The following is a 14,307-nucleotide window of genomic DNA, read 5'->3' as shown; positions in this document are numbered from 1 at the left end:
AGGCATGTTTGCATTAAAAAGAAACAGCGGGCCAATATTTTTATTATTTCCTAATATTCTTGTAACAGTTTTTTAAATGGCTGCCCTTGATGGCAAAGCCTTATTCTGTTCACTCCCTAGAGCCTACAGAAAAATCTGTGATTATTATTTAAGCATCCTGGTGATTCCCTTTACTCTATGAAGAAAAGAAGAAAGCAAAAGCAAGGCTATTAGCCTGTGTTTATAACACGTCTGTTACCATAGTAACAACTGTGATGTCACAAACTGTATACTAAGGGCCAGAGGCTGTCTCTGGGGGTGGGGGGCAGGGGAGAGCAGCATAGCCTTGGAAGACAGATGTAAACACGTGTCCAAAGCAGGGTCAATGCGGTCATAATCACCAAAAGACAGGGAGTTCCCCTTCTCTAGAGAGAAGGGGGACAGGGACAGAAGAGCAATTCTCCAGGCCCAGAAGTAAGCTACACCCATGCTTCTTTATGTAGCTGTCCAAAAAGGGGTGGAAATCCAAGCAAAAGCAGTATGACCATGTTCCCAATCACAAATTCCACTGGGCCCACTGGCTGCCAAGACATGGATGGGATCCAGTGGAGAACCTGCCCAAGCCCAGGAAACACACGCTTGGGGAACTACTGCCTGACCAGATGGAGCCCTCTGGTACCCTCTAAGAGAGCAACTCGTCTCGTGGTGGCAAACACTTTAAAACCAAGCTAGGATTTTACCCCTACTAGGTCCTCCAGGTTCATAGACCTGCAGATTCTCAGGATTAGAGAAGAATTCATCAGGTCTCCCAAAAGATGTTGACTTTACAAAACAACCTTTAGCAGGAAAAAGTTGTATCTCTTGTCACTAGAGTATTTGGAAGTAGTATAAAACATTAATAAGCATTATTATTCTATTATAATCTAGAGAAGTTTGTAGGAATATGCTGGAAAGGCGACTGAATATTAAAAAGAATATGGGACTAGGAGACATGACTGGTCTTTGCTCCTTAGTACTGGTCTTTGCTCAAGTCCTCTCATATGACCTTGAGAAAGCCATTTAACCTTTTTGATCTTCAGTTCTTTAGTTAATATCTAACACACTATTTCCCAGAGTTACTGTAAAGATAAAATTAAATAAAATAATGAATGTGAATGAATTTCATAATGTAAAAGATTTAATATAAATAAAAGGTACTAGTATAGCCAGTTTACAGAACAGGAATAATGAGAATGCTAACGTGGGAATCCCCATCTTCCCCATCTTGAGGGGTAGACATTTACATGGCAGTCAACTCTATGGCAAAAGTTTTGGCAAAGGAAGAGTTGAAACAATTTAGCTAGACAGAGAAGCTTTGGGATAATTTGTGGACTTTATTCATGGATAATTAAGAGTGATAAAATCCTTGGGCTTTACTATCAAGGAAGTAGTGATCAAGGTCAGGCAGGTTGGAACGAATTCAGACAAAACACTAGCATTTTCTCAGTGAACAACAAAAACAAGCTGTATTTGTCTTATATACGTGCAGTAAGATTTGATTATTATTCCTTCACTCAACAAATACTCATGTGCCAGGGCTCATCACATACCCTGAAAACCCACTCTTTTCCTGCCCTTGTCACTGTCCCTTCCATACAATTTTACCTAGAGCACATTGGCAAAGCCCACAGCCTGACCTTTTGAAATTCTATTCCCCTTCCTGTTATCATGAGACTTTGGCTAATCCTACCTTAGCACAAGCAGGAAACCACAGTTCCTGGGTCAAACCTTGCCTACCGCATTTTTTATAAATAAAGTTTTATTGGAACATGGCCACACCCATTTGTATATTATCTATGGCTGTCTTCCTGCTATAACTGCAGAGTTCTGTAGCTGTGATAGAGGCAGTATGGCCCACACAGTCTAAAGTACTATCAGGCCATTTACAGAAAAGGTTTGCTGACCCCTGCCCTAGACAGTATGATTAAAACAAAAGTCATCTCTCCCAGAGGTTTCTGCTTAGGGACAAATACAATAAGCTCCTTAAAAGCAGAAAACCTTTCTGGCTCTCTGGCTCTCTGTCTCATCACATAGAATCCTGGAGTAGGACAGACACAAGGTTTACAGTAAACTCAGAAAATTAAACATATCCTTCCCCTACATTTTATTTTCAACAGATGAGCGCCTTGGAATTCCATGGAAGACAGTATAAAACCACTAGTGTTCAGTTACTCCGGCTTCTGAGTCCTCAGAGTTTCTAGGTCTGATACTCCCAAGGCTCAATTTTTGGCCTCCGTCCCTTTGCATATTTATTTCCTGATCTGATGTGGAATTAGAGTTAAATAGGAGCTGTGTGCTTGAATTCCACGTGGCTGGCTCAGCAGGAAACTCCAGGGCAGGTTTTTTGGCATGCCAAACTCATGTTAGCCTCAGCTATGCTAATTTCTAAAGCTGTTTGCTTTGCTCAAATAAATCTCTGAGACGAATTTGCATTTGGATGCACACCTTTTTATGCACAAATTATGTGCATGATAACTCCAGGACAGAATAAGGACTGAAAAAAAAGAAGAAGAGGTATAGTGTTTACTAAATGACCTTTGTGTGCTAGGCACTGTGCTAAGGGTTTTACATGCATTTTCTCATCTCATTTCCACAACAACCCCATGAGGCAGGACTAAGATCCCCATTTTACAGATAGGAAAATTAAAGGGAAGAGAGTTTATGTACTCTTCCACGTTCACAGAGCTGGTAATGGAAATAGCCTAGATGTGAACTCAATCTTTCTGAATCTGAACCCCAGATTCAATCATATTGCCTTATTGATACCCTCATCATCTCTTCTCACCTAGGCCACTGGACATACATTCAAACATGAACTCTACATTTCTAAAATCAGCCACCCTCCCCCTATATAAATGTTGGCCTATGTAAAATATCTTTGGTCCTTGGGAGATAAATTTTGGTCCCTCACAAAACAATCAACCATTGGAGAATAGGGACATTGACAAAATAAACTTCACACGATACATCAATTGCTTCAGTAATTAGTAGACAAACACAATTACAAGTGATTTCGACAGGTAAATGGATTTTAATGACATAGCTTAAGGACCTCTGTATGAAATGACACTTTTACTGATAAAATGCAGCAGCCGAGCAAAAGAATGGTGATCATAACCATAAAAAAATATCTGAGTTACACTTAGAACATAGTGTAAATATATCTATAACATAAGTACAGGAACTTCATCTACAACATTTCTTCAGTTTATGGAAACATAACCGAACACTTATTTTCCCTAATAAAAATAAAAGCATTAGCTTTAATGTGTACTGCTGTTGAAACTCAGTATTTATTGTTGTTCAATTCAACATACAGAAAAATAACCAGTGTCACAATTAAGCATTCTAGCATGATTCCAACATTTTACAGCAAGCCACACACAATATTATTTCTCCGTGTGAAATTTACTGGTGGCCTAGCTTGCAGTGTCACATAATGCTCAGCCCACTGCCATCCAGATCTACAATGCCACCTAATTTTCTGAAAATATAAAAGAACTGATTACATTTTCACACAAGTGAAATTCAGGTCTTTATTATTTTTTTTTTGTTTGTTTTTAAAGTTCTCAAAGAGAACTTGCCAGGAATTAGAAAGACCTCTGAGGAGAAGATGGGTAACCTAGGTTGCTTCTTGAATGGATTTAGAGGGAGATATTTGAGGAATAAGCCTGCCAGGCCCTTTTACAAGAAAATCCAGAGGAGACCCAGCCTCCTTTATGCACGCCCCAATCCAACCACAGTTACTTTTTTATCTTACAAACCTACCGTTGTATGTGTACCTTATTTTTTTTTTAATTATTTTATCCTTTTCAAAATTTTAAACAGGTGACTTCAGTGAAGAAAAACAACTTTTTTTTTTTGGTAGCTGGTGGTAGAAAAGGTTATTATCAGTTGAAAGCCAACAGCCTAAGCAGTAATAGGGGAATTTTCCTACTACAGCAGTAACCCTTTAAATGATGTATGCACTAGTATTTCTCAATACGAAGTTCCTAAAACAATCTCTACCTAAGTTCAGCATCTAATAATCATTCATAAAATAGTTAAAACAGCCTTCTATGAGTTGTCAACATTGAAATTATTGAAAAACCCAGTTGTGACTTACCTGCTGGTGGCTTTATGAAAGGTGGTGGAATTAAAGGTACAATAATGGGCACATTGCCATGATCCTTTGACCCTGCAGGTGAGTCACTGAGTCCATTTCCAGTGGCAAGCCCTGAATAGCCTGTGCTTATATTGTATGGTGAAATAACACTGTCCTCAGGTAATTTTGGTTTTGGCAAAGAATTTTCTGTAAAAAAAAAAAAAAATACTAAATTTGACAAAAGGACTTATTCAATAGACTTTTGTTTTTTCAAGAAAAAAAATGGCCATATAACAAAACAAATTTTTCCTCACAAATTTTTAAACAATTTACCAAAACTTCATTGTCCTTCCTGGACCTTTTTAATCTCATTATAATAAATTTCCAAAGGGCCTTTTTATAATTTGGTCCACTGTGATAGTTAATATTCCAGTTGAACCATGGCGCTGAATTTGAGCACTGTAAAATCCCATAGACAATGGAGAGGCAATTAACCTTTTCCACCTACAAAGTGATATACAGCAATCACTCTCTGGCTACCACGGGAAAGCCTAAAACGTGCCCCCTGGCATCGTAACTAGGTCTCCCTGTCCGGTAAACTGGGACCATATAATCAAATGAACCGATGAGAAGGAGAAAATAAAAAATAACAATAAACAAATTAAAAAAAAGAGAGAGAAGGAGACAGATCGTTGGGAAGAAAACCCATGTATCACCAGGTGTTGATAATACCCATTAAAAATTAATAAAAATGAAGAAAATTGCAATGATATCAGCGTCCTGCATTTTATCCTTGCATGCGAATAAAAAAAGAAAAAAGAAACCTCAACCATAGAAAACAACTTTTTTCCTCTTATAGTATATCCTGGCATTCTCTCCTTCCATATTCCCCAGAGCCAGAGATTATTACTTAGGCCAAGTATTATACGAGCTATTAGTTTATAGAACATAAACTCATGACTTCCATTTTTCACTTACAGTGAAATTGATGATACTATCTCCACAACGTGATGTGTACAATTTCACAGCAAGCTTAACATAAAATTTGTCATGTACGTTCAATTCCACTTGCCTGTGGGACAGCTCATTTACATTTCCTTGCTTGGCATTTAAGAAAGGAAAACACTATCTTAAAAGACTAGAAATAAAATGTTTGAACAGGTAGTTTATGCCAGTAGATTCTGAATGCAACGCAAATACTGATCAAAGTGCCAGTGATGATGCACAATTTGTTTTACCCACATTTTATTAAAATTCCCCAAATGGGTTTCTTCTTCATATGCACCTCCTCTTTTCTTTGATAAGCAAACTCTCATTCCAAATTTAGGTTCGTAAATTCAGTATTCAAATAGGCTTCCCCCATGAGATATTTGGCGCTGCAACCCACTTGTAGAATCAGTATTAATTCAGCTCTGCTAAGCCTCTGTAATTTTCACTCTTAAGCTGGGCTTTGATGAAAATTCTTATAGAATTATAAGGACCTAATCATCTACTACTCTTTTACTCCTCTTTTTACCCTATTCAATGGTGTGGGGGCAGGAGAAGAGTGAAAACTTTAAACACGAAAATAGAGCTTCTATATTGAATTCCCTCCAAAAAAAAAAAAAAAAAGGAAGGAGAATTACCAAACTAACAGTGAATTTTCTTGCAGACTGAAAATCTAAACCTAATATTTCACTTAACAGAAAGCCCCAATACCCAAGGAATGATGATATATTAAAGGGATCAGGAAACTAGAAGTTAGCAATCCTTGTCCCTTTCTTTAAATTTGTGGGCAGGACCACAGCTCGTAAGGTCTCTAGTTCCTGTCTGGTTCTCCCACTGGTGGAAGAGATTAATCTGTGTTTTTTTTTGTTTTACATCATGCGCTTATATTCTGAGGAATTCTGCTTATAGGAAAGTATTGCTGGGGATGTATGTTTAAATCAACCATTGGCATAATCAACAAAGAGTCCCAAAGCAAAATTCAATTCTGGCAAGTTGAGATAGTTAATCCTTCTTTGCACGAACAAAGGGACATTAAATGTCATTACCTTTGAGAACAGAAATGTGCTGCCGGCTCTCCCCATCTGTAGGGTAGCTTCTGAATTCAATATCTTCACCATCTTTTAATTCAACCTTATCATAGCCATACCATCCAAGGAGTTCATTCATGGTGTTTTCTGCAAAATTCTGAAAGAGAAGCATAGGCTCCTACTTATTTCTATAATCAATAACTATTTGAAAAGAACGCATAAATTGAATCCTGTTTGCTCCACTCCACTTATGTCAGCGCCGATCCACTTCCCCTAGAGTAGTGTTCATTTCCAAAACACGTGCAAAACTGTATTGCTTTTTAAATCTCAGGATGACACATCCAATTATGACAGGCCTTCAGACATTTGTGATTTAAAGATAATAATAAGAAAGGTATTTGTTAGGTTTGCTTATGAATAGGAAAGGAAGTCATATTTTAGTATATTCTTCTGCAAAGTCTGTATCCCAAACTCGCATAAAAATATTGAGAGGCAAATCACAAAAACAGCTAAGAAAAGATTTTGAAAATGAAAACAATCAACCTTTTGTGGTTCGGATTAATTTAAATTAGAATTGCTTTCTGATTCAGGTGTTGTCTCTTTTGTTGTTGTAGTTTTTGGCCAGGGCGGGTTCACCACCTCCGGCTTATGGGGCTGGCTTATGGGGCTGACGCCCTGCTCCTTGAGCCACAGGTGCCACCCTTAGGTATTGTCTCTTAACATGACTCTTATCTCAGATAAAGCAAAATCTCAACAAAGAAACAATTTCTCAAATGTCAAGCCTATACCATACAGAAAGCTAATAGGTTATAACGGTCTCCCTTTTTAATTTCCCTTTAAAAGCAAAAGTACTTTTAAAAAATAAGGCATAATTTGCTTTATAAATTTTATTAGTACAGATTCTTTCTCCATGAAATTAAAGGTCACTATAATTGTCTTCTGGCAAGTAACATAAAGTACCAAATAACTTTAAGGTTGCATAAGCCTAGATTTGGGAAAACGTATGAAACCACCTTATGAACTACAAATCTGTATCTTTCTATCTATCTATATATATATAATATATATAAATATAAGGTATTACTACTGTTATTACAGACACTGTACTTTGAAAATAATGAATATAATTGGACAGATTTAATTCCCTTTATCAGGGTATTATTTTTTATTTACTTATAAGTTCTAGATCTGAATACAAGATGTGAGACTGTGTGTGTCAGTGATCTCAATGCTTGTGTGTACCTTAAACATCTCTGTCTGGCAGGGCACCCATGAACCTCCTAGACAGAGCTAGAAAAACTATATATTCTAACCTTCTTTGTGGCTCAACGAATCTTTTATTATTCTCCTTACAAGCTGTCATTTCTGAATTACACTGGGATGTATAATTTATATTCTTGAAACAAAGCACTAAGGCTAAGCCAGAGTGTGCTGAGCCTCAACGTGTGAGTTCCATGTTTTCTTGAATTTCACGACTTTAAATTTCAACAGGGGTTGCATAAAAAATAAAAGATATTACACTACTGACTCCACAAAAGCAAACCTGGCATTTCAAACTAGACAGGATGCTAGAATTCTTGCTTTAGTACCTCCTTAAGCTCTGAACTCCAGCTGGGTCAATCTGTGATGATATAGTGCACTAGCAATGAAAAAAAATCCAGCCAGATTGATGCAGTGTTACCATCCACAAGGCCAACAGTCAGCCATATTAAGCTTTAGTGAGGCATTTACTCTCTCTGATGGCTGATTGTGTCCACATTAAATAGACATTCTTTTCATGAATGCACAGAGATGATATGATCAATACGAATAATAAGCTCAGCAACTTCAGCTATACCACTGAGGAGGACTGGGCTAAATGCTGCTCTACTCAATCAAAAGGGATCCCTTAATGAGGCATCAGTCTCCCCTCACACCTAATTTCTTTCACCGAGTTAAGTGTCTGATTCAAGAATGACAGTCCGAAGGCACACAAATCAAGGTCCTACATCAGTGGTCTGACAGCAGAAATCTCCAAGGATGAGGCTTACACCTTGCATCAAAAAACCAATTCCCAACAGCATTAACAGCCAAGTCCAAGTCATCCTACTGATTTGTGTGCTGTTTGCCCCAATCTTCAAGGGAACTATGCCAACAAAACAGAATGTCTTTATCTCTTTTGCATAGTCACTTCTGGATACCACATCCAGGTTCGTAGACCATGCATATCTGGGTGCCACTTTCTCCAGGTTAACCTCTGAAGTCAAACAAAGGCTACAGATGTATAATTCATGGAGTGACCTCCAGCCAAGGATATAGATGTGTTTGTTTTAGTACAGCTGCAAATCCATTCAGTCTTTGAGAATCAATCCCAGAGGTGAACTCCAGAAGTTTCAGACATTTAGGTAAAAACTGAAACCTTAACTGGATTATTAACACTACATTCATACTATTTGAGTATCTTAACTGCATCCATTTAGTTTATGGTGTCTGCTGAAAATTCAGTGGCTTCATGGAACAATCAATATGAACTTGATGTAGTCCATAATTTTTGAGTTACTATAAATGTCAGGGAAAATAAACTCTAAAATATTCCCTTTCTTGTCGCGGAAAATAAAAATAAACACCTTACTGTTATATGACTGCAAAAGCAGAAAACAAAAGGTTTATAAAGCCTCAACTCATAAATCTTAAACCTTTTCATGAAAGGAGGAGCAAAATGAAAGAAAGAAGACAAGCACCAAAGTTTTTGTAGTATAGCTACAATAATAGATTATTACTTCTGTTGTAAACACTACTGTATTATCCCAAAGAACCCTAAGGAACAAATAATTTAAACTTTTTAATTTCTAGGTGAAGTTTGGTGCTAGATATCACATGGGTTCATTATTGGTAAATCAAAGCAAATGAAATAGATTTTTGCATTTATCACCCAAGAAACATAATATATTATGGCCTATAAGGTTCTCCAAGTCTTTCTGATAGGGCATTCTGTTATTTTTTCAGCATTTTTTGTATTATTAGCCTTTTAAAAATAATTTTCTATTAAAAAAGTTATTCTTGGGTGGCACCTGTGGCTCAAAGGAGTAGGGCGCTGGCCCCATATGCCGGAGGTGACGGGTTCAAACCCAGCCCCAGCCAAAAACCGCAAAAAAAACTTATTCTTTTCCTGTGTAAGTTTCTTATTTGTTATATATGTATTTTGAAAAGGTGGTAAAAGGCAGGAAGAGTTAAAATGCAGAGAGAGTTCTGAGGTATGAATGTTCAATAATAAAATAAGCTACTGTAACAAGGGAAGTTATGAAATTTGCTTCCCCCAAAACCTTCACCCAGCATTTCTCCTAGGAGACTTAGGACAGGAAACTGAAGTTGGGGCTCTTAAAACTCCCACTTAGTTTTAGGATTCTGAAAAATCAAAGAGCTTCTACTTATATGACAAATAAAATACCTTTTAAAAAGAAGTTTCACAATTATAGTAATCACAGATCACGAATTTTACTAAGTCACAATTTCAAATGTTTTATCATTGTTCCCATAAACCATCGATATGTGCCAGAAATTTCAATATTTTCGCATCTGAACCACATTTTGCAGACTGCCTCTTGCCCTTGGAAGTAACACAAAAATCCTCTTTCATACCATGCAGTCCAATTTGGGTTTGGAAAATAGGTCACTATAATTATAATGATAACGTCTAACACTCTTATAGCACTTTACCGTGTTTCACAGCCTTTAATTCTCTTGTTCCTTTCAATAACCCTATGTGTTAGGTATTTGATTTCCACAATAAACTTTTGGTGAACTAATGTACCATTCTCATTTTATAGCAGAAAATTAGAGTATCTCGCAGGTAAAAGACGGGCATAAAAGATCACCCAGTAAAGGCAGACCTAAAATACAAACCTTCTAATTCTTACACCAGGTCTCTTTGTATTACATATTCTATACAGTCCAATGTGTCAGCAATTCCAAAGAAGCTGCCTCCCTGGACCAATCAAAGAGTTGCAAAGAAATCATACCATGAGATGTCAATATCCTATATATTGAGTTTTCTAACCAGGGCATATCTACCAATGCTGGGACTTTGCTTGCTTTCAGATTTGATCATTGACCTCTATTCTCCTTAATTACTTGCATTGTTGGAACAGTGGTGCTTAAAATGCACAATTAAAATAGAATCTTTTCATTTTATAAATTCTTGACATCACATCTGATTCTAATCGCTTTGTACCCCTACTACCTAATTTCCTGACCTCTTCCTTTCCCTCCCCCAAGTCCCTTCTCTCACCTCCAAGACCCTAAGGAAAAAAAGACAATGCCACTATTTAGTCTGAAAGCATGACCTCTCCTTAAAATTTAAAAAATATGAGAAGGTCACGGAAAGATAAGTGGAAAGGACAATTTACTATTTCCTCACTACTCTTGAGTTTTTCCTATAGAAGTACTATTCAAATGTCAAAGTTCAGTCTAAATTTTTTTATATATTTTTTCTTTAGTCAACCTAAATAATTTTGAGTTGAAAATTTTACCAGATAAGTAATAAAAAGTTGACTTCAAGAGACTTTGAAAATAGTAATAATTACAAATTCTAAAAATATCTCTGAAACACAAGTACTTCAAGATCTTCACAAAGGACTGATACTTTTACTTATATTGAAAACACCAAACAGACTTTAGACTTTTTTCCTATCAGGCCTTGCATATGTTTTCAAGTTGTATCCTACCCAAGAGAGCAGGAAATATTCAAGGAGCTCCCAATCTTTCACCCAAATGAGGAGAGAGCCATGCCTTCCCCTTCCACAAACATATTTCCCCTTCTCCTTCTCCTTCTCCTTCCCCTTCCCACAAACATATTTCTCATTTTCACTCCAAGTCCCAGTTCTGGTAAGTTATGTCATCTATTCCAAACACACTCTAAGTTGTTGGAAGGTAGAAACATTTTATTTCATTTTATGCCTCACCTAGCACAATGCTGGTCCTTAGAATGCACTCAGTAAGTGTGCTAATACATTTGGATAGACTGACAAAAAATTTTTAATGTATAAATACATAGAAGTGATCAAACAAAAGTCAGGAATACCTGATTCTAAAAATAAATATGTAAAAGTTCTAAAATATGTGTACTCGCTTCGGCAGCATATATAGTAAAATTGGAACGATACAGAGAAAAGGAGCGTGGCCCCTGTGCAAGGAGGACACGCAAATTCATGAAGCGTTCCGTATTTTAAAAAATATATAATACGTAGAGCTAGTGAGCACTCTCATACTAGTGGGAATTTAAATGGGTACAACTTTTAGAAAGAGTAATTTGACTCTACACACTAAAAGCCCTAAAATTTTTACATACCCTTTGACTCAGCAATTTTAACTCTAGGTATTTTAGGAACTATCCAAGGGAAACAGGTACAGAAATATGTATGTTCAGGAATGTTTATCTCACTGTTCTTTTCTTAGAGACAAACTAAATGCCAAATAGGAATTTGGTCAAATAAATGATAGTTTAGTAGTATAATGGAATACTGTTTTGCCACTAAAATATATGCTATAGATAACTGTTAATTGCCATAAAAAATGATTAACAGTATACTAAGCCTTAAAAGAAAGTATGAGATCACTTTTGTTTTTTATAAAAACTATATATCACACATAGAAAAGGGCATAAAGAAACATATCGAAATAATGACAGTAATTGTGTTAGTGGGAAAATTACAGGCTTTGACTTTCTTTTTGATTATTTCTGTTGTTTACTATTTTTATCATGTCCATGTATTATTTTTATTAAAATACAACTTTATTATTATTATTATTATTCTTTTTTGAGGCAGAATCTCATTTTATCACCCTTGGTAGAGTGCTGTGGCATCACAGCTCACAGCAACCTCCAACTCCTGAGCTTAGGCGATTCTCTTGCCTCAGCCTCCTGAGTAGCTGGGACTACAGGCGTCCACCACAATGCCTGGCTACTTTTTTTTGTTTTGCAGTTTGGCCAGGGCCAGGTTCGAACCCGCCACTCTCGGTATATGGGGCCAGCGCCCTACCCACTGAGCCACAGGCACCGTCCATAAAATACAACTATTTTTAATTAGAAATTAACACAGTCTCTTTCACAGACAATTATGCCAGGTATATTCACAGTTCTAACGACAATAAAAAAGATCTGTCAGTTACATTACTTAACTTCAAAACATTCTGACACACATTATCCAAGAAAGTGGAGCACACAAGAAATATTTTCAAAGGAAAAGGAAACTCCCAATCCTAACCAATTTATAAGGCAGGGGGGAAAATGCTAGTATCGTGGACAGTTAAGGTTACAAATAATAGAATGATGGTTATTTTTGGAAAATAGTTTATCTGCCTTCCCATCTCCATGTGCTCTGACTGACTCCTGGGGTAGATTTCTATTAAGCATGGTTGAACTCGCTGATAGAGATAAAGAAATGGAATCTACAGAAGAGAGACAGAGTCTTGTTCAAGTTCCAGAGTGGAGGAGGAATTGAACTTGGTTAGAAGTCAGTTTCTAGCTCTAGTCCCAGGATGGCACAGGGCTTTGGTCTAAGTTGTCACTCTTAACACAGACAGTGTTTCAGTTTTATTTTACCGTTTTGCCAAGCAAAAGGTGGAAGGAAAATTTAAATAACATAAAAGAAATATTTGAAGAGCCCTTTATAGATTACAAAGTACTTCCACATTCATGATGCCACTGTATAATACGGTGTAGTGAGGATGAACCACTCCCCATGGATGACCCATTAGAGGGTCATCAATATGCATGAAATAATGTGAGTGGTTGGACACTCACTCTTCGTACAGACTATACATTGAGCCCTGCTGCTTTTTTTTTTTTTTTTTTGAGACAGAGCCTCAAGCTGTGGGTAGAGAGCTATGGCATCATAGCTCACAGCAACCTCCAACTCCTGGGCTTAAGCAATTCTTCCGCCTCAGCCTCCCAAGTAGCTGGGACTACAGGTGCCTGCCACAATGCCTGGCTATTTTTTGGTTGTAGCTGTCATTGTTGTTTGGCGGGCCCGGGCTAGATTCGAACCTGTCAGCTCAGGTGTATGTGCCTGGTGCCTTAGCCGCTTGAGCCACAGGCGCCGAGCCAAGCCCTGCTGCTTTTATCTAAACTACAGCTTTCTAGCTTGAAATACTTTGAGGATGGTCTCTGTACTCCATTTTAGTTCATTTTGCAGCCTTGTTCTCAGCCACAACACAACAATGTTTAATGCAAAGCACACATCATAACATCAACACACAACTTTGACATGGAACAAGCCAGAGAAGAAAGTCTTGTTAACTTATTGATATATTCTAAATTGGACAGCAATATAATTGGCATATGAAACCAGAATCGTGTGGTTGTGCAGATGAAATCTACGGTGTTTTATTGTTTTGTTGTATCATACAGAGGACAATCACATCCCACCTTGAGGTCTGCTGCCAGGACATCAAATGTTCCAAAAGGGTCAAACAAATGCTGTGAAATTGTGAATACTGGCCCTCAGGCTAACATTGTGGCAGGCCTGGCAGGTGTACAGCTGTGTGCAGCTGTGTCCTTTCACAGCTGCAGAACTGACTGAAAAATCACCAAGACTTGTTACATTGTTTTCCTGTCTGGGCCAAAGCCATTGGCCTTAAAGCAGTACAGAGTTCCACAGGCCTTTGGTTATATAAGAGATATTAACACCCGTCAGTCTACAGATCCTAAAATATACATCCAGCAAATCTCACTTACCACATGCTTTCATGTCTGTATACATGTTTCAGTTGGCATGATGAAAAACAAAATACTCTGTTTTGTTTTGTTTTTTTTTCTTCTACCCTGTAATATCCTCTTTTAGGAAAATATTCAATCATCTTATTAGCTTGAGTATTCAAGTGTGGCTGACTTCCCATTCCACAAGAGGAAGTTTTAGACTTCATGATTTCTCTAATTTACCTTCTACTACTTCGAATAATTTTTTTTTTTTATTGTTGGGGATTCATTGAGGGTACAATAAGCCAGGTTACACTGATTGCATTTGTTAGGTAAAGTCCCTCTTGCAATCGTGTCTTGCCCCCAAAAGGTGTGATACACACCAAGGCCTAATAATTTTTTTAAATATAAAAACTCAATAAATAAAAGAGACATTTTCTCTCAGAAGATATAAAAACCAAAAAACCCTCCATTCCCCCTAACCAGAGACTATCCTGTTGTGGAACTCTCCTTTT

General features: G+C 37.2%; 1 protein-coding gene and 1 non-coding gene across 3 annotated transcripts in view; one reads left to right on the top strand and one right to left on the bottom strand.

The window, feature by feature from the left end:
- SOBP (sine oculis binding protein homolog) overlaps positions 1-14,307 on the bottom strand; it is a 149,249-nt gene that overhangs the window by 129,303 nt on the left and 5,639 nt on the right. For both annotated transcript variants that reach the window (XM_053590482.1, XM_053590483.1), the window contains exons 2-3: positions 6,136-6,274; positions 4,124-4,309 (exon numbers count right to left, since the gene is read on the bottom strand). In XM_053590482.1, the coding sequence (XP_053446457.1) occupies positions 4,124-4,309; positions 6,136-6,274 (325 nt within the window). The remainder of the gene's footprint in view (positions 1-4,123; positions 4,310-6,135; positions 6,275-14,307) is intronic.
- Positions 11,217-11,323, top strand: LOC128586945 (U6 spliceosomal RNA). The gene has a single exon (XR_008380399.1). It is a non-coding gene; the product is annotated as a U6 spliceosomal RNA (small nuclear RNA).

This window comes from Nycticebus coucang, chromosome 5 (genome assembly GCF_027406575.1).
Source record: "Nycticebus coucang isolate mNycCou1 chromosome 5, mNycCou1.pri, whole genome shotgun sequence".
NCBI classification, from domain to species: Eukaryota; Metazoa; Chordata; class Mammalia; order Primates; family Lorisidae; genus Nycticebus; species Nycticebus coucang.
Note: the sequence above shows the minus strand (reverse complement) of the source record. Positions and strands in the feature narration are given on the sequence as shown.